Source organism: Chelonoidis abingdonii, chromosome 8, assembly GCF_003597395.2.
Source record: "Chelonoidis abingdonii isolate Lonesome George chromosome 8, CheloAbing_2.0, whole genome shotgun sequence".
NCBI classification, from domain to species: domain Eukaryota; kingdom Metazoa; phylum Chordata; order Testudines; family Testudinidae; genus Chelonoidis; species Chelonoidis abingdonii.
The window spans coordinates 83,997,984-84,016,078 of NC_133776.1; the positions used below are offsets into that span (position 1 = coordinate 83,997,984).

Consider the following 18,095-nt stretch of genomic DNA (forward strand, 5'->3'; position numbering starts at 1 on the left):
AAAGTGCAGGAGGCTTTAGCCCACCCCATCTTGCCTGTTACATAAGCTGTATATTAAGGGAGCTGATAAATTGGCCAGTGTTGTAAATATGTCAAGAAAATTACAGTTCTGCTTTTTTAGGCTTTTCTTTAGGGAGAACGAAGTGCTATATTGGAGCTTATGTAAGAGGTGCTCTGATCCAGGATGTGAATCCTTTTATGTTGTACCTGGGCTGAGCCACGTTTCACCTCAGCAACACTTCAGTTTCATTAGAGAATCTCATTGGAGACATTAATGAAATTTCAGTGGGGCACCATTAAAACCACTTGCAGCTTCTAGTAATTGCTGCCTTTGCTGCAAAGAGCATCTTTCTTTTCTGATGGACAGTATTGTAATAAAAACACCCTTCTTTATATCTCTAAGGGTGGTTCTGAGATGTTCCAGTGATGGGCATGTTAGAAATCTGCAGGCGGCAAAGAGACTGGGAAACTTGTAGTCTAAAGTCATGGGAGAGTTTCACTATGGGCTGTATCCTCATGGTGGGGGACTAACCCCCTCCTGCAGACAGGTGGGAGAGCTTGAAGGAGGGGAACTGTGAGGCTCTTCTTGAAGGGTTTCCCCAGGTTATTCTGATGAAGGGAAGCAAGGTGTTTGGCCTCCCTGGAACTCCCACATTCCTTGAGCCTCTGGAAGCACAGAGTCCTCTGTCTGGAGTCTCTGTGCCTTCATGACAGTTCTGGGGCCATGTTTCCTGATTCCCAGGTTCTTGTTCTATTCAGGAAGCCTGTCGTGTTTAAGGAAGTAAAATTGGACCAAAACAGGTAGTACAAAAGGCAGATGAGTGCAAACTGATCACGTGCAGGCGTCAGAATGACATTTTCCCATCATGTATGGCATGAAGGGAACGCGATTTCTAGTCCCAGCCAATTATGTAATAAGCATTGCACTACTGGCCAAATGTGTTTCAGGAGTGAGCGTTTCCTTCCTCTGCATCATTAGGTAGCAACCACAGCTTGCATGCAGCATATCAAAAGCTGGTCTTATGGCTGAGATGTGGGACTGTGACTCGCATACCTGGGTTCAGTTCCTGTCTCTGTGTGATATTGGGTGTTCACTTAATCTCTCTGTGCCTTAGTTTCCAATGTACTTGTACATATCCTTTTCTTCTGCCTCTTGTCTGTATAGCCTCTAAGCTCCTAAGGGCAGGACTGCTCCTATTACTATGTGTTTATACCGTGTCCAGCACAACTGGATCTGGACAGTATCTAGGCTGGCCTCTTGGCAAGGTAATACAAATAAACACTAATACTACCAGACTTGATGGACTAGTGCAAAGGAGGAAGAGGTGGTCGTGATCAAGGTGTGGTACCAGGGGTTCTGGGCTAGTTTTTATAGTGGCGTGGGGTGGGGTGGGGTGGGGTGAAAGCCATTGAACCAAACTGTGAACTCTGTATATAATAGTAACCACTTCAAGCCATGGGGTGCGGCAGCAGCACCTATGTCTGGTACTGTCTTGGTGTAAAACTGTGGGCAAGTCCCTTCACCCCTTCATGCCTGAGTTTCCCCATTGGTAAAGCTGGGATGTTCAAACCTATCCCACGTGGGTGGGTGAGGCTAAACTCAAAGATTTGTCAAACCCTTTGGGGCGCGCCTGCTGGAAGGCACTCTGTGCCTACCATTATTACTGTGCTGTGTGTGCTGCCAAAGGCCAGAGCTGTGACTCAGTGTCATCTTTGCCATTTTAAAGAAAGAAAACCCCATCTCTGGAGTTGAAACAGAAAGCTCCCACCTGGCTCTCTTAAGGGATCATCTTACTCCACTACTATATCTCAAATGTACCTGCAACAATGTGTCAGTGTAACAGATTCCCCGCAGAGACACCCTGCTAATTGAATGGTACACAGAGAACAGGACAAGGCCTGCGTGCTAGTAATCCAACATCAGATCTTTCTGCTGCTGCTGTGGTGTTTTTCTTTTATTTGTTGTAATTTATTTTTTAATGTGACAAGCAGTTGTCTGATGCACTCTCCTCTCTTCCCTCTGTCTCTTTCTTATTCATTTTCCCCACCCTCACCTCTTGCAGCAAGACGGGTTCTGGATCTATTCGGAGTACTGTAACAATCACTTGGATGCGTGTATGGAGCTGTCCAAGCTGATGAAGGATGGCAGGTACCAGCATTTCTTTGAAGCATGTCGTTTGTTGCAGCAGATGATTGACATTGCCATAGATGGTTTCCTTCTGACACCAGTGCAGAAGATCTGCAAATACCCCTTGCAATTGGCAGAGCTGTTGAAGTATACTGCACAGGATCACAGGTAATGAGATGCCTTTTTTTTTTTTTTTACTGTACTTGTGTTTTTGATGGCTTTTACTAATGGAAGATTTTTGATAGCCTATATCTTTACATGGCATCTACACACACTTAGTAAGAAAGGATTTTCTCTCTTACCTCTTCTTGCATCCAGCTGTTTCACTTCATGATAACTTGTTAAAATTAAGGCAGGGCAGAGGTTCGACAAGCTGGATAGAAAGCCTGCCTGAAGCACTTATTCCCAGTGGAACCAAATTGTACTCCATTGTAGTCAGAGACCTGAAGTAATGATAGTTAGCTGTACTTTTAGATGCTACCTGCTACTCTAGATGAATTATTGATTCATGTACTTGGTTAAGAGATATTAGCCAAAAAGGTTTGTTCCCCTCTCCTGGCAGTGAACTCATCACAGCTGGGAATGGGACTACGTCTCGTGTTTGGATAGAAATGGGCCAGACCAGTAACTTGGAGCTGAACTCCCTAAATTTAGGGGGAAGTCAGATCCTGATCTGATTGTCGCAGATTGTGTCTGTCAATGGTTTGGGAATGGGTTTGGCTGTGAGAAGCACACAAGAGTTTGTATGTTTCTCTGAAGTAGAGCTGGCCAGGAATTTTTCATCAGAACGATTTCCCAGTGTTGGTAACTACTCCCCTCATGGAGATGGTTTTTTATAGCGTGGTGCTACGACTACACAGCCACATTAAACACACACATTGCTAGTGAAGACATATCTAGTATCTTTTATATCTAGTATCTTTTATACTGGTGTAAATCTGGAGCCACATCACTGGAGATACTTTGGATTTACACTGGTGTTACTGAGATCAGAACCTGGTGCCGGGTATAAATACTCAAGTTCATCAAAGGTGAATTAGTTATATGGGATCGTGTGATAGATAGAGAATTTTAAAAATACTTTTAGGTATTTTAGTACTGCAAAGACACAGCTGAGTGTTAGCAAGGAGCTGGGAGTCAGCATAGTGTCAGTGATCTGAGAACAGGATAATTGTTTATTGAACAATTCACTTAGCTGCTTTGTGTCTCCCTTTCCCTATCTGTAAAATGGGGATAATACTTTCCTTCCAGGCATTAGTAAAAGGACATGTAAAATGCTATACGTTTGAAATTCACACCTGCACAGTAGGCCATGACAAGAGCTAAGCCCTAATTCCACTCTGCAAGCATAAAGTATTACTATCCATATGGGTGATCCTCAAAAAGTTTGTTGGTTCAGTTTGTTTTGAAGAGGCATCCAAACGCTTGGTGGGTGCTAACAATAACTGCCCATGCTTTCTAGACAATACTCATTGCCTCCTATTCAAAGGTCTTAAAGCCCTTCAGAGATACTACTCAGTTAGGCCTCACAGCTTCCCTGTGAGGCAAGTTAAGGGTCTCATATAGGGATACAGAGGCATGGTGGGGTTAAATGACTCACCAGAGGTCTGCATCAGATCTTTGTAGAGAACCCAGGTCTCCTTCTCTTTTTGGAGTTTGAAATTTCTCTGCTGCTGCATTTTCAGATTTTCCATTAACATCACTTTGGGGTTAGTGCTTAGGTTAATAATTGCCTGAGAAGTAGATGGAAACATGAATGATTATTAAGGGATTGACATATACAGAAAATGAGTGATGTGACCACAGTTGAGGGTGCAATCTGTTCCAGAACAAAGACAGAATGTAGGCTATGTCTACACTATAGACTTTCCAGCGGCACAGCTGCACCACTGCAGCTGCACCACTGTAAGTTCCCCTGGGTAGCTGCTCTATGCCGCTGGGAGAGAGCTCTCCCGTCGGCAGAATTAACCCACTCCCAACGAGCGGCGGTAGTTATAGCGGTGGGAGAGAGCTCTCCCGTTGGCAGAATTAACCCACTCCCAATGAGCGGCGGTAGTTCTGTTGGTGAGAGAGAGCTCTCCCGTCAGCTGAATTAACCCACTCTCAACGAGCAGCGGTAGTTCTGTTGGTAGGAGAGAGCTCTCCTGCTGGCCGAATTAACCCACTCCCAACGAGCGGCGGTAGTTATATCTGTGGGAGAGAGCTCTCCCATCAGCAGAAGTAACCCACGCCCAACGAGCAGCGGTAGTTCTGTCGGTGGGAGAGAGCTCTCCCGTTGGCAGAATTAACCCACTCCCAACGAGCAGCAGTAGTTCTGTTGGTGGGAGAGAGCTCTACCATCAGCAGAATTAACTCACTCCCAACGAGCAGCGGTAGTTCTGTTGGTGGGAGAGAGCTCTCCTGTCGGCCGAATTAACCCACTCCCAATGAGCGGCAGTAGTTCTGTCGGTGGGAGAGAGCTCTTCCGTCGGCATAATTAACCCACTCCCAACGAGCAGCGATAGTTCTATCGGTGGGAGAGAGCTCTCCCGTCGGCAGAATTAACCCATTCCTAATGAGTGGCGGTAGTTATGTCGGTGGGAGAGCATCTCCCACTGACATAGCGCTGTCCACACCAGCCCTTCTGTCGGTGAAACTTATGTCGGTCAGGGGTGTGTGGTTTTTTTCAAACCCCGACAGACAAAAGTTTTACCAACAAAAATGCTAGTGTAGACATAGCCTTAAATTCTAAAATATCTAACATCTCTTAAACACCTAATATCTCCAATTCTTTGCGCCCACAGGTCAGGTTGTTAGATATCCTAAAGCTGTTATCTATAACCCAATGTATTTAATCCCAATTTGATTGCGGGAGCAAAACTGAAGGAAGAAAATATCTGGTGCATTGATGCTCATCATGGGCCAGATTGTGAGTCTCTTCCTCTGAGTAGGACTTTACTACACAAGAAGTAATGGGACTAAGAAAGGTATTACTCGGAATGAACAAGAGTCCCATGTAAGGAAGGATTTTGTATGATTTGTGAATGGATACCATTAGATTTCTTCCTATCTGATTAGCTGAAATCATTCTCTTATTGTATCACTATAGATCTAATTTATGTGTCCAGGACAATGGGCCTGCATCCAAATTCCTGATCATTCCAGCCCAAGTGAGCACATGACATTTTGGCAAGAGTCCACACTTGCATTCTCATTGAGCATTGAAAGGAAGTCATTGCATCCCAAATATAACTGACGAGCAATTTATCAGCCTTAATTTCTTCTGCCATTTTTATTCTAGGTTCTTTGTCAGCTCAACCGTAGACATGGGCTCAGAGCCCAGAAAGTTCAGTCAGTGAATCTTGCTTCATTAATGTATGAAAGGAGAAATGTAACTGCTGTTTCCTCTTCAAAAGGAACATTAGAATTAGAGAATTAGCGTTACCAGTATAAAGCCCGGCTTCATTGGCACCAGCCCACTCCACGTGGAGGCAGGCTTGGGGGTGTTTTAAAATCTTGGCTCTGTTCAATTGTTTATTGTCTATGAGCCAGTTCATCTGAATTTTTCACAAAGGCACATCTGTTTATCGTCCCAAGATTGAAGCCAGTTTAATATTCATTAAATAGCTGAAGGTCATAAGTGCAACATTGCCTTGTGAGCGATGGGCAGTGTGAGGCCACTGTCCAGTGCTGTCATCAGGTTCCCTGATTCGGAGTTTCAGTGCAAATAAGATTTGTGGTAAGAAGTTGGTTTGAAATCAAAAGCAACCAGAGTTTTCCTGGACACTTGGCATTAGGAGTAGTTTCTATAGAAGTGTAACTTCCTTCCATTGCTGTGCAGGTCGTAACTAGGGTCTGACCCTTCAGGTGTGTCTATTGTGGGCTCATTGGGAATGCTGTCAACTCAATTTAAGAAGTTAATTTCTATGCTATGGGATATCATGCTGTTGTGAGACTAGTCCCAAATGTCCCCTCCTGCAGATCAGAGCCAAAGTTAAGTGTATGTGTGTGTATTGGGGTGAGGGGGAGCTGTTCTAATCTTTTAACTGAAATTAGCCATGCTTACACTCACTCAGCCCACTTGCATGCATACAACTACTTGAAGTGTAGACTTGATCCTATTTGCATAAGCCACACCCCTGAATTGTGCTGCCATTTTATCAGGGTATCCCCAGTACGTACGTACACACACACACACACACCCTTAAGAGCATTGGTTCAACAGACTTTTCACTGTCTATCATACACACATTCCCCTTCCTGAAGGCATCTTCTTCAGCCATCATCCTTAATTTATAGTCTAAGAGCCAGTTCCTGGAGTCCTTTGCTCACTATTTACACGGTGATTGGAAAGTTTTGGAACAGTAGGAGTTCTTTTTCATTCAGCGAGGGTTTTACCTAAGGACCAAGTAGAAACCAAGTAAGGACATCAAGCCCTGAAATAATGTTAAAATAATAAATATATTTTATTATGAAAACTATAAAAATATGCTGTATATCTTATTTTAATATTTCCCCAATTTATATCCCATTTGGAGCACTTACTGAGTTTCTGGATCTAAAATCATGGTAGAGGCAGGAAGTTCTGAAATACATAAAGAAGTGGATTGTCTGTTTTCAGTATCCAATTCTGAAGTATTCATAGCTCTAAACTTACGTGTCCCCAGATGTTGGAAAATAGTCTTCAACAAGATTTCAAGTGCAGGATATTAAAAATATAGCAGAGGAGTTGACTCAAAATGATATGCTGTTTCTTTGACATAATGAGCAGTGGGATAATATCAGAGACGTGTGGGAGTCTGAAGTCAACTTGAGTCTCTAATGAGCAGCTCTGCTCCTGAGAGGTATTTTCTGTATATTCCGGAGAATCAGGCTATAAAGATCTACTAGAATACAAAGGGTTAATCCCCTGTTCTAAATGTCACTAACAAAATCTTGAGCAGTAACCTGTAGAGCCATTTCCTCAGCAGCTGCATGAGATCTTCATTTTTCTCATTAGTTAGAAGTCAATATCTACCCTTAAGTTAATCATAAATTATGGTAACATTATATCAGCTGGCCTAGTCTGTCTTCCCAATAGAAATGAACATTAAGGTCTCCTGGAATGGAAATGAGGCATAAGGTGGAAATCAATAGCACCAATTTTGGCATCACTTTTTAAAAAGACTGATCATCATCCTTGCTGCCCCAACAGGAGGCTGTTTTCGGTCTGTTATTACTCTCACACACACACATCCAGGAAGCAAAAAGGATTGCGTTGATTTGCTCACACAGCACATGAGATATCCACAGTGGGAATGAATGCCATGAGACAAATGCTATGTGACACCCCTTCTGTCACTCTGGGTTTGTCTGCACAGCAGCTGAAAGCGAGCCTGGGTAGACAGATTCGCACCAGCGGGTCTCGAGGTAGTTCACTAATAATAGCAGTGTGGGTATTGTGGCTTGGGCTGGAGTTTGGGGTTTCAAGTCCACTAAACCCCCTAGGCTTGAAAGCCTGAGCTCTAGCCTGAGCTGCAACATCCAAGCTGCTATTTTTAGCACACTAGCTCAAGCCCCACTAACTTGAGTCTCTCCAAGCTGCAGTGGCCAGAAAGGATATTTCTAGCATAGCTGAACTGATTGGGCACCAGACTTATGTCTTAAGGGTTGTAAGATCAACAACTTGTGTGTGCTTTGCTGGCCAGGGCAGTTACCTCTGTATTCAAACCTTATATAGTGTGTTATAGACTGACATTTTATAGTGACACATGTTTCTCCTGGGGACCCAGGGAACACCTCTTTCCTTCCATTATTCAAAGGCAAGCATAGGCAGACGCTGGGGCCAGAGAAGCTCTGAAGCCAACCCTTGCAAAAACAAGCTCTGGACGGAGATTGTTACAATCCAGAAATACTTTTCCCTGACTTTGCTTCTGCCAGAAACACTGGTATGATCGGGGAGGCATGAGCAAGTCTGATTTGGGACTATAAAATGTGTGTGTCTTTATCTACGAATATAGGTGATAGATAGATTTACATGCACACATAGAGAGGGAATTGCTCACATGCATAATATAACTATGAAACTGGCCAGGTCTGTCCCAGATAACTTGAGAATCACACATCCTGAAGTTTTTTACTATGACTCACTGTAATAAGGAAACTAATCTTATAAAGGAACATTAACATTCAAATATTTTCCAACTTTCATCTTGATGAACAACCCAAGGCTCCACAGTACGAGGTCTCCCATCATCTGCCTGCAGAGTAGTAGGGTTAGGAATGTTCAGACAGCCCCAGAATGTGGCTGCGCATCCTAACACATTTTTAAAGGGCAGGATCCACAGCTGCTGTAGTTTGGTGTAGCTCCATGTAAGTCAATGAAGTTACACTGACGTACGGCAGTTGAGGAGTTGGCCCATTAATTTTATTAGTGTTTCATAGTCTCAGTTTGAAGCAAGTTAATGTTGTTTGGAGGGGGAGAGGAGGGAGGAAGGGGTTGACAAGCCAAAAAGCAACCAGCAGAGAAGGAGACATATCAAGAATAATAACAAGGGGCAAATTGCTGTTAGTCCCCTTTCCTAACAGGCGCGGCAAGATGGTGTTAATAGATGCTGTTAATAATGATGAACCCTTGTGCATTTCCCTTGTGTGTCAGGTGTAATTCCATGGGCTTCCTTTTGTGTTTTCTAGTGACTACAGGTACGTGGCTGCTGCACTTGCAGTCATGAGGAATGTGACTCAGCAGATCAATGAGCGGAAACGGAGACTGGAGAACATTGACAAGATAGCTCAGTGGCAGGCCTCAGTCCTGGATTGGGAGGTACAGTATGCATTGGGCAGTGATGGGCTCCAGTAGATTCCAGCACAAGAGGCAGAGGCGAATTGATTCATATCAGGCTTGGGCTGCAACTAACACAGAGATGCCATTTAGGTGCTAGTAGCTAGTAAATGAACCATGTCTATAAATGGTGTCTATGTAGGTATACCTTCCATACAGCCTCCAGAATGCTCTAGAGGACTTAGCTCACCTCAAGCCCTTTGTACAGGACAGGTATGTTTGGGAGTGAATTGCAGGACATTGGGGTAACCTGGGTTAAACAGAGGGGCAGAAGGATGCATTTTGTCTTTATGGGACTGTCTGCACAGTTGCTGGGAGGTGTTACTCCTAGCTCAGACAGATATATACGCACAAGCTCTGCTCGAGCTAGTACCCTCAAAATGGCAGTGTGGCAGTGGGGATTTGGGCTAGCTGCCCCAGTACAGTCCTGCCCAACCCCTGGGGATGGAGTCAAGCAGCCATTCCAAGCCACCACCCATGCTGGTGTGGCCATACTTCTATTTTTAGGTGTTAGCTTGAGCAGAGCTAGTGCATATACCTCCACCTGAGCTGGAAATCAAACCTTCCAGCTGCTCTGTAGACATACCCTGTGAGAAAAGAGAGCCTATTCATGTGTATTTGAGGGAGGGGCCTAAACCGATTCAGTGAAGGAACTTTAATGGATGCTCCAAAGGAAATCTAGGGCCTGGTTCTGATCTCATTTTTACTGGTGTAAATCTGGAGTAACTCCATTCACATCAATGGAGTTATGCTGGTATAAGTGAGATTAGAATCACACTCCTAATCTCTATGCTGGTTGTGTGCTTTGTACTTAATCAGGGGGCAGGAAGAGAAAGGAGTGCTAAAAAAAGGGGCACGGGGGAGTGACCGGGCTAACAAGGCAGGTAAAACCCTGGTGATGATTTCATTTTCTTCATGAATATAATGTTATTATTACGTATGTATTAAACTCCATGGGTGCATATGGTTCTATACAGACATTTAACACAAATAATAATAGAAATAGTCCATGTCTCAGAGGTGTTACCGTCTAAAGCCCTGATTCAGTGATTAATAATGCATGCTGAATTGAAGTAAATGGAACTACTCACGTGCTTAAAGTTAGACATTGAATATGTACCTTCCTGAATTGGGGCCTAATTGTGATCACAGCATAGTGAATGATCACTGGGGGATAAGCTGGGGAAGGGAAGCAGAGGGATAGAGCATCACCAGACCTTGCAGGTTACTGTGATTTGCTATGGGCTCATCTGGGAGTTTTTGAATATCCTTTGTTTTTTCTCATTGTTTTATCATCAGAATCTCTGCTTGTAGTTTGTAGATGGGATTGTTGAACTAGGCCAAAGCTGAGCACTTTTGTAAATCCTACCCTATATGGAATCATTAAGACACATTTTTAGCAAGAAGACTCTCACACTGATGCAACAATTCTCTGTTTTACATCAGTTTAGATTAGGAGAAATTCCTTTGAAGTCAATGGAGTTATGCTGGGGTAAACTGGTGGGAGGGCAAGAACTCCATCCTTTAATAGTTTTTCCAGACAAAACCTAGGAGGATTGGGGGGAGAGAGGGAAAAATGTAGGGTCAGCTCCTACACTCAGTTTCACTAGTGCCTCCCCGTTGACTTTGCTGGGGTTGCATTAGTGCAAATGAGGGCAAGATTAGGCCATAACTTGATAGATAAAGAGTATACGTGGAAATTATGCTATTATGGTTGGTTCTTAAATTTTGACTAGCAGTTAAAGCAGAGAATACAGATGATTTGCTTCATGGCTTTATTGATTGATTCATTGATTTTTTTTTTAAATCTCTGATACTGACATGCAAGCTTGTTATTGCATTAGAAGACAATTATCAGGGGAGGGGGTAAAAGGTCATCAGATGCGTCTTCAGCCATAAATCCATTATATGTGATGAGTTACAGTGACTCAAGTATAAGAAATGCCAAGATCGTAATTGTAAATAAACCTAGATTAAGAACAGATCAGTTTCAAGACACTTAATGTTCATGTGTGAATGGAAATCCAAGGAGACCTGCTCCTAGGAATGATGGAATAACCATTCCCATTCCACCACCATCACCATGGCTGATAAATTCATTCTTATTTAGCCACAGCCATCATCTCCTCAGCCCCCGACTCAACAATTCATCAGAGTACTCTAATGACAGATATGCCTGCCAGTCAAAGGAGATGGTGCTTTCTGAGAGGTAGTTGAAGTCTAGTAGATAGGGCATTGGACAGTAAATCAGGAGACCTAAGTTCTATTGCTGGCTCTACCGTTGACCTGTTGTTTGACCATGTGAAGATCACGTCGTCTCTGTGTGCCTCTATTTCTTGTCTACTTAGATTGTAAGTTCTTCAGGGCATCAACTTTCTTTCACTATATATTTGTATAGCTCATAGCACATCAGCTTTCTGATCTCAGCAAGGGCAGCTAGATGGTACCATAATGCAAATAAGTAATATTATAGGGTCAGTACATGGCAAAACAGTCTTTGAAATGGGCCTGGGTCAAAAGCGTACAAAAAAATATGAGGCAGGAGGAAAGCCAGTAGATTCGTTTTTCTCTGATCTGAAATCCAGATGGAGTACGTGATGGAGGTGAACCCAGTGCCAGCCAAATTTCAAACCACTTTCAGAAAGAAACTTGGTCTAGCAGTCTGAGAAGGTTGTTAAAAAAACAGAACTCTTGACTTCTGCTCCTGGCTCTGACACAGTCTTCTTCTGTGCTCTTGGTCATACCATTGAACTGCTCTATGCCTCAGTTTCCCCATGTGTGAAATAGGCATAGTGACACTTTCCTTAACTAGTTAATGTTTGAAAAGATCTACTATGGAGCCATTTAGCACCAGGTTCACAAGGAGAATGTAGGTGTCTAACTGCCCTTTTTAAGCATCTACGTCCAACATTTAGGTGTCACTGGCATTCACAAAACCTTCACTCAGCTATTGCCTAACCCTGTAGGTTCCTAAAGTCCCTAGGTGCATAAGTTTCTATCAGTAAAGTCCCCTCATTTTCTGCTAGTGGGAATGTGCAAAACCCACCTAAGTCCTGACACCGCCAAGCTGGACAGCACTTAACTTACACCTATGCCCTGGAGGAATTCACAAAGTGGGTGTTCCTCTGCTGCAGGTCCTGATCCAACAGGTATGCTCAGAGCATACCTAATTCATCATCATCATGGGGGTGGTGCTGCCACCCCTCCCTTATACTGAATAGCCTGGTGGTTGAAGCACTCACCCAGGTTGTAGAAGATCTAGGTTTGAATCCCTGCTCTGCCTGGATTAGATCAGTGATTTAAACCCTGGTCTCCCACCTTCAGGGGAGCGCCCTAACCACTGGGCTATACAATCATTCTCACACACTCTGCCCCAGTGGTTATTTAAGTATTTTATATAAAGTGGAACAGCATCAACAGGAGAGAATGAGCCCCACCTTAAAATACCGAATAGAGTAGTGGTTAGAGCACTTGTGGGGAGGATAGAAGGGAGGCACTGCCACCATCTCCTCCATTTTTCATGAGAAAGGGCTGACCTGGCTTAGGTGCCTAACTCCAAGAGAGGCTTCATAACTGAGAGTCATGGGTGAAGATAGGCACCTCACTCCAGTATAGAGTTAAGCACCCAACTCCCCTTGAGCAGCAGGGGTTAGGCCCCAAACCCCTCCTTGACATTTCCTACTGGCTAGCTTAGACAGCCCCCGGCTCAGTGTGCTAGCCGCTGTGAGTCCCTTTTCTAGGGGCCTGATTCTTTCCATGCATTGGTGGGAAGCCTGTTGCCTAACTCGGGGCTGCGAATGCTACGATGCAGAAAGACATTTAAAATGTAAGTATTACAGTGCTGGTTGTTGCAATTCCTCAAGTCCCCCATGTGAATCTAGATCTTAGTTACTTCAATATTCATATACTCCTAGGACTCACAAAAGGAGGGTATATTGGGACTATAGACATGCTGCTGATCCTAAAATAAGAAACATTCAGGGCCCAATTCACAGCTGATTTACGTATATGCAGTTCCGAGGAAGTCAATAGAGTTGTGTCTGTGTATGTCAGCAGTGAATTTAGCCCTCAGGATTCTCCAGCTGATCCAGTGTTGAAGGTTAACTTTAGAGTCAACGTACGAAAAATGTAAATGCCCCTTGGTTGAACAAGGCCTGATTTTTCATCAGATGGTTCACTCAAGCCCTATATAGCCTTTCTCTTTAGCTTTAGCTCTATGCTCCTACAACACTGCCTGGCATGTGTGCAGGTGCTGCCTGTGCAGTGATAATGATGGAAATTCGGAAGGGATGCTTGGAAGATGGCTCTGCTTTGCTGATAACAGCTGATAGCCATGTTCTAGTGTCCAGCACATGAAGTCCTAGAAATTGGTGTCAATGGGAGCTTTACCTGACTAAAGACTATGGGGCCAGATTCTGATCTCACCTACTGTAGTGTAAATCAGGAGCAATTCCAATCATTTTAATGAGGTGTAACTCCAGATATATGCTGGTATAGTTGACATGAATCTAGCCCTGATTGTGGACCTCTGGATCTGACTATAACAGAGTATCACCTGATTTCTGAATTCCAAAAATATAAATAAACCTAAAAAATGCTGTCCCTGCCTATGCTGAATTCTCTAGTGCTTTGTCCAGTTCAGTTGTTAATGACTAAGAATATTGGACTTCCACCACTTCCCTTGGGAGGCTGGTTCACAGTCCGATAGCTCAGCAGCTCTCAACCAGGGGCCTGCGAGCCCTTTCGGGGTCCTCAGAGCCCCCTGGCTGAAACCCAGTGCTCCCCGGCGCTGAAGCCATGGGCGGCACGGGACTGATACTGGTGTGGCAGAGCAATTTGTGCCACTGCACCGGCAGCCCCCCAACCTTTCAAAGCCAGGAGCTGCGTGGGGCTGAAGCCAGCAAACCTCCCCCTGCCTCAAGCCAGGAGCAGCAGGGGGCTGAAGCCGGGAGCCTAAGCACACCTCCCCACACCCTGCTGAAGCTGGGAGCTGCATTGGGAGCCCCTCCAGCCCATACACAGCCCCTAGCTACCCCCTGCCTACACCCTGAGCTACCCCCCTGCCCGCACACAGCCTCTAGCTACCCGCTCCCTGCACCCTAAGCTCCTCCCATCCACACACAGCCCCTAGCTACCCCCTGCCTGCACACTGAGTTCCCCCCCTGCTCGCACACAGCCCCTAGCCACCCCCTGCCTGCACCCTCAGCTCCCCCCACTGCCTGCACACAGCCCCTAGCCACCCCCTCCCTGCACCCTGAGCTCTCCCCATTCACACACAGCCCCTAGCTACCCCCTGCCTGCACCCTGAGCTCCACCCTGCCCCCTCACAGCCCCTAGCTACCCCCTGCCTGCACCCTGAGCTACCCTCCTGCCTGCACACAGCCCCTAGCTACTCCCTGCCTGCACCCTGAGCTACCCCCTGCCTGCACACAGCCCCTAGCTCCCCCCTGCCTGCACCCTGAATTATACTTTTTGGTTGTGTGCCCCCCACAGCCCAGATAGGCTAGTTGGCTTCTGAGTAAGTCACGAGGTGGCACTCCCTCTCTGGACCCTGCTGTGCAGAGCTGGCTCGAGCCCCTCCAGCCCTTTCCACCCCAAAATAGAGGTAAAACTATGCCTATTCCCAAGGGCCCTCCCCAGCCAGGAGCCCCGAGGTCTGCCCTCCTCACTGGGCCCTGGAGTTTTTATAGCATGTTGAGAGGGGCCTGAGCAAGAAAAAGGTTGAGAACCCCTATGATATCTCTCACCTGATGTTCGACCTACATTTCCCTTTGCTCAGTGTCATCCTTTTACCTGTCATTAAATGCTCTCAGATCCAGCTGCTGACATTCAGGGTACGTCTACACTGCACGATTATTTCGAATTAGCTTAAACCGATATTACAAAACAGATCTAATAAAATCGGTTTAGCGCGTCCACAGTGGGATCCCGAAATCGATTGTTTGCGTCCATGGTCCAAAGCTACCATCGATTTCAGGAGCGGTGCACTGTGGGTAGCTGTTCCTCAGCTATCCCATAGTTCCCACTTCCGTGTTGAGAGCACAGTGCCTGATGGGGCAGAAAACACTGCCCCGGGTGGTGCTGGGTACAGCCTCACCCCTCCCTTTGTGAAGGCAGCAGACAACCCTTTGGCGCCTTTTTCGCGGAGTGCATTGAGCAAACGCCATAGCACAGCAATCTTTCCCTTTTTTTTTTCACGTGGTGGTGGGGGGAAATAAACTGAGGAGCTGTTCCCTGAACCACGCCAGACACTGTGTTTGAACCTACAGACATTGGGAGCTCAGCCAAGAATGCAAATAATTTTCAGAGACTGCTGTGGACTGTGGGATAGCTGGAGTCCTCAGTACCCCCTCCCTCCCTTCATGAGCGTCCATTTGAGTCTCTGGCTTCCCGTTACGCTTGTCACACAGCGCTGTGTATCCTGGAGTTTTTTATTCAAACGCTTTGGCATTTCGTGTTCTGTAACGGAGCTGGATACAACAGATTTGTCTCCCCATACAGCGATCAGACCTAGTATCTCCCGTACGGTCTATGCTGGAGCTCTTTTTCGATTTCAAACTGCATCGCCAGCCGTGCTGATCAGAGCTCCACGCTGGGCAAGCAGGAAATGTAATTCAAAAGTTCGCGGGGCTTTTCCTGTTTACCTGCCCGCTGCATCCGAGTTCAGATTGCTGTCCAGAGCGGTCAGTGCTGCACTCTGGGATGCCGCCCGGAGGCCAATAACGTCGATTTCCGTCCACACGAACCCTAATCCGAGTTATCGCTATCGAATTTAGCGCTACTCCTCTCATTTGGGAGGAGTTCTGAAATCGATTTAAGGAGCCGTTTAACTCGATATTAATGACGACATCGTGTGAACGGATACAGCGTTAAATCGGTATATCGGCCATTAAACCGACTTAAAGTCGCAGTGTAGACCTGGCCTCAGAAGTGGGTAGGCAAAACTGACATGAAAAAGTTTCTTGGAGCCAGTTCACAGCAACTTGCCAAGCTTCATCTGGCTCAGACTCGAAATAGGTCAAGCAAACCCCACCCTGAGCAGCCCGTCACCTCCTTGGCCACCTCTTGGACTCACACCCTTTTGTAATGTACTCTGTGGCCGCTGGGTAATGTAGTGAAGAGATCATTCCCACAAGGTTAGTGGTCTTGCATAAAAGCAAACCCCCATTTATGTCTAGTCTCATCATTTACAGAGACTCAGTTAAGGTAATTTGAGGGAAAGGATAGACCATTGGTTCAGATACTGGCCTGGGACACAGACCTCCTGTGTGACTTGGGCATGTCAGTCGGTCTCCATATGACTCATTAAAGGCAAAGATTACAATGAGGCTGGGCAGAACTCAATTTTTATTATTTTTTTAATAATTTTGACAGATAACATTTATTTTTAAGCATTTTTTTCAGTTTTTATTGATTTCAATGTTCACAATGGCGAGAAATTATGAGGATGGTCAGACAATAATTAGTTAACAACAGTACACGCTGAGATTCAAAAAGTTAACGCTTTATAACTTTTAAAACACAAATTGTCAACATCACATGCCAAAATATACAAAGTCAATATCTGTGTATGGTGAAACTGGCATTTGCCAGCATTTACTGATAAAAAATTTAATCGTTCCAAGCCTAATTTCGACTGTGAGGGGCTCACATACTACAGTGATGAGAAACATATAGGTACTAATATAGACCTGCAAGTTGTTATATTCCGATATACATTTATATTCTCAGAGTTTCTTTTAAAGGTATCTCTGTAACCAGATTGAAACAAGATGAAATAGTGGTCTCACTTTCACTGGTAACCACAAGAACGCAGAGTTTGGGGCTTTCTCTGCTGCTTCTGTGGCAGCAGTTCAATAAAACTCTGGCCAGGTCTACACTGCGACTTTAAATCGGTTTAATGGCCGATATACTGATTTAACGCTGTATCCGTTCACACGACGTCGTCATTAATATCGAGTTAAACGGCTCCTTAAATCGATTTCGGAACTCCTCCCAAACGAGAGGAATGAAGAGCGCTAAATACTCGAGAGAAGTAGCGGATTATATGAATCTCGGATTAGCGGGTTGTGTCTGGTGGAGACGGTGAAATCGACGTTTACTGGGAGGCTAATGTAGCCGTGCGCGCCGGTGTTCATCATCAGCCACCAGAGTCGGACGCCCTTTCCCTGACGCTTAGCTTGGACAGCAATCGTGAACTCGGATATGCTATTGTCAGTGGGCCGTACAGTGTAAACAGGTAATAGCGGGAGTACAATTCTCCACTATTTAATCTATTCATAGCATGAGGGTTAAAAGTTTTTGGATATTACTTAACTGTTTTGCTAAAGGATCCATGGTTTACAAGCCACTTCAGCATGCCCAGAGCTGGCCTCCGCTCTGTTGACCCAGCGTGGAGCTCTGTCAGCACGTGGTCTTTATTAGCGATTGCGTAACCGCAAGACCATCTACTTCAATCACTCCACTGTTTCAGGAGCCTAGAAAAAATGTATACCTAGGAGTTGGACCGTCTGTTAGCCCTGGCTTCGACATTGCCGAATAGGATTCCAATTAAACACTCTGGGGACTAGGAGCGAATGGTCTATTATCTCAGGAGGATATGTAGTGTAAGTGTTACGATAAGCTACAGGACTAAGAATTTGCCAGTGTCTTTGTCCTGGGTGACTCTGAACTGAACCACTGGATCGCTTAATGCCTATGAACTCTATGCCGACTAGAGGACAAACGGACTCTGTTGTATCCAGTTCGTCCAGTTGAACACCAGAGTTTCATCTCTGACTCCATTTAATGCTAATGCAGCCAATAGTGCACTGTGGACGCGCTAAACCGATTTTATTAGATCTGTTTTGTAATATCGGTTTAAGCTAATTCGAAATAATCGTGCAGTGTAGACGTACCCTCTGTCCTCCCCTGTAATGTAGGCACTTGTGAAAGGCAGAAGACAGTGTGTCAGAACTCCACCTGGCCATTAAAATCCTCCACTGGTATAGGCTCCATGAAAGACCCTATGCCAGTGGCAGAATGCTTGACACAAGAGACAATCTAGCTCATCTGTCTAAAAGAGGCTTGAAATGTCATTGCCCATTCCATAAACAAAGGACTTCAGTCTCAGTAGAATCCTAGACATTTGCACCCTGGATTCTCTTGCGTGTCAGTTTAGCAGTTTCCA

At 45.1% G+C, this 18,095-nt stretch overlaps 1 protein-coding gene across 8 annotated transcripts in view; it reads left to right on the top strand.

Annotated features, from left to right (window-relative positions):
* ARHGEF9 (Cdc42 guanine nucleotide exchange factor 9) overlaps nucleotides 1-18,095 on the top strand; it is a 319,664-nt gene that overhangs the window by 260,485 nt on the left and 41,084 nt on the right. For all 8 annotated transcript variants that reach the window (XM_075068778.1, XM_032771801.2, XM_075068779.1 and 5 more), the window contains 2 exons: nucleotides 2,063-2,295; nucleotides 8,779-8,908. In XM_075068778.1, the coding sequence (XP_074924879.1) occupies nucleotides 2,063-2,295; nucleotides 8,779-8,908 (363 nt within the window). The remainder of the gene's footprint in view (nucleotides 1-2,062; nucleotides 2,296-8,778; nucleotides 8,909-18,095) is intronic.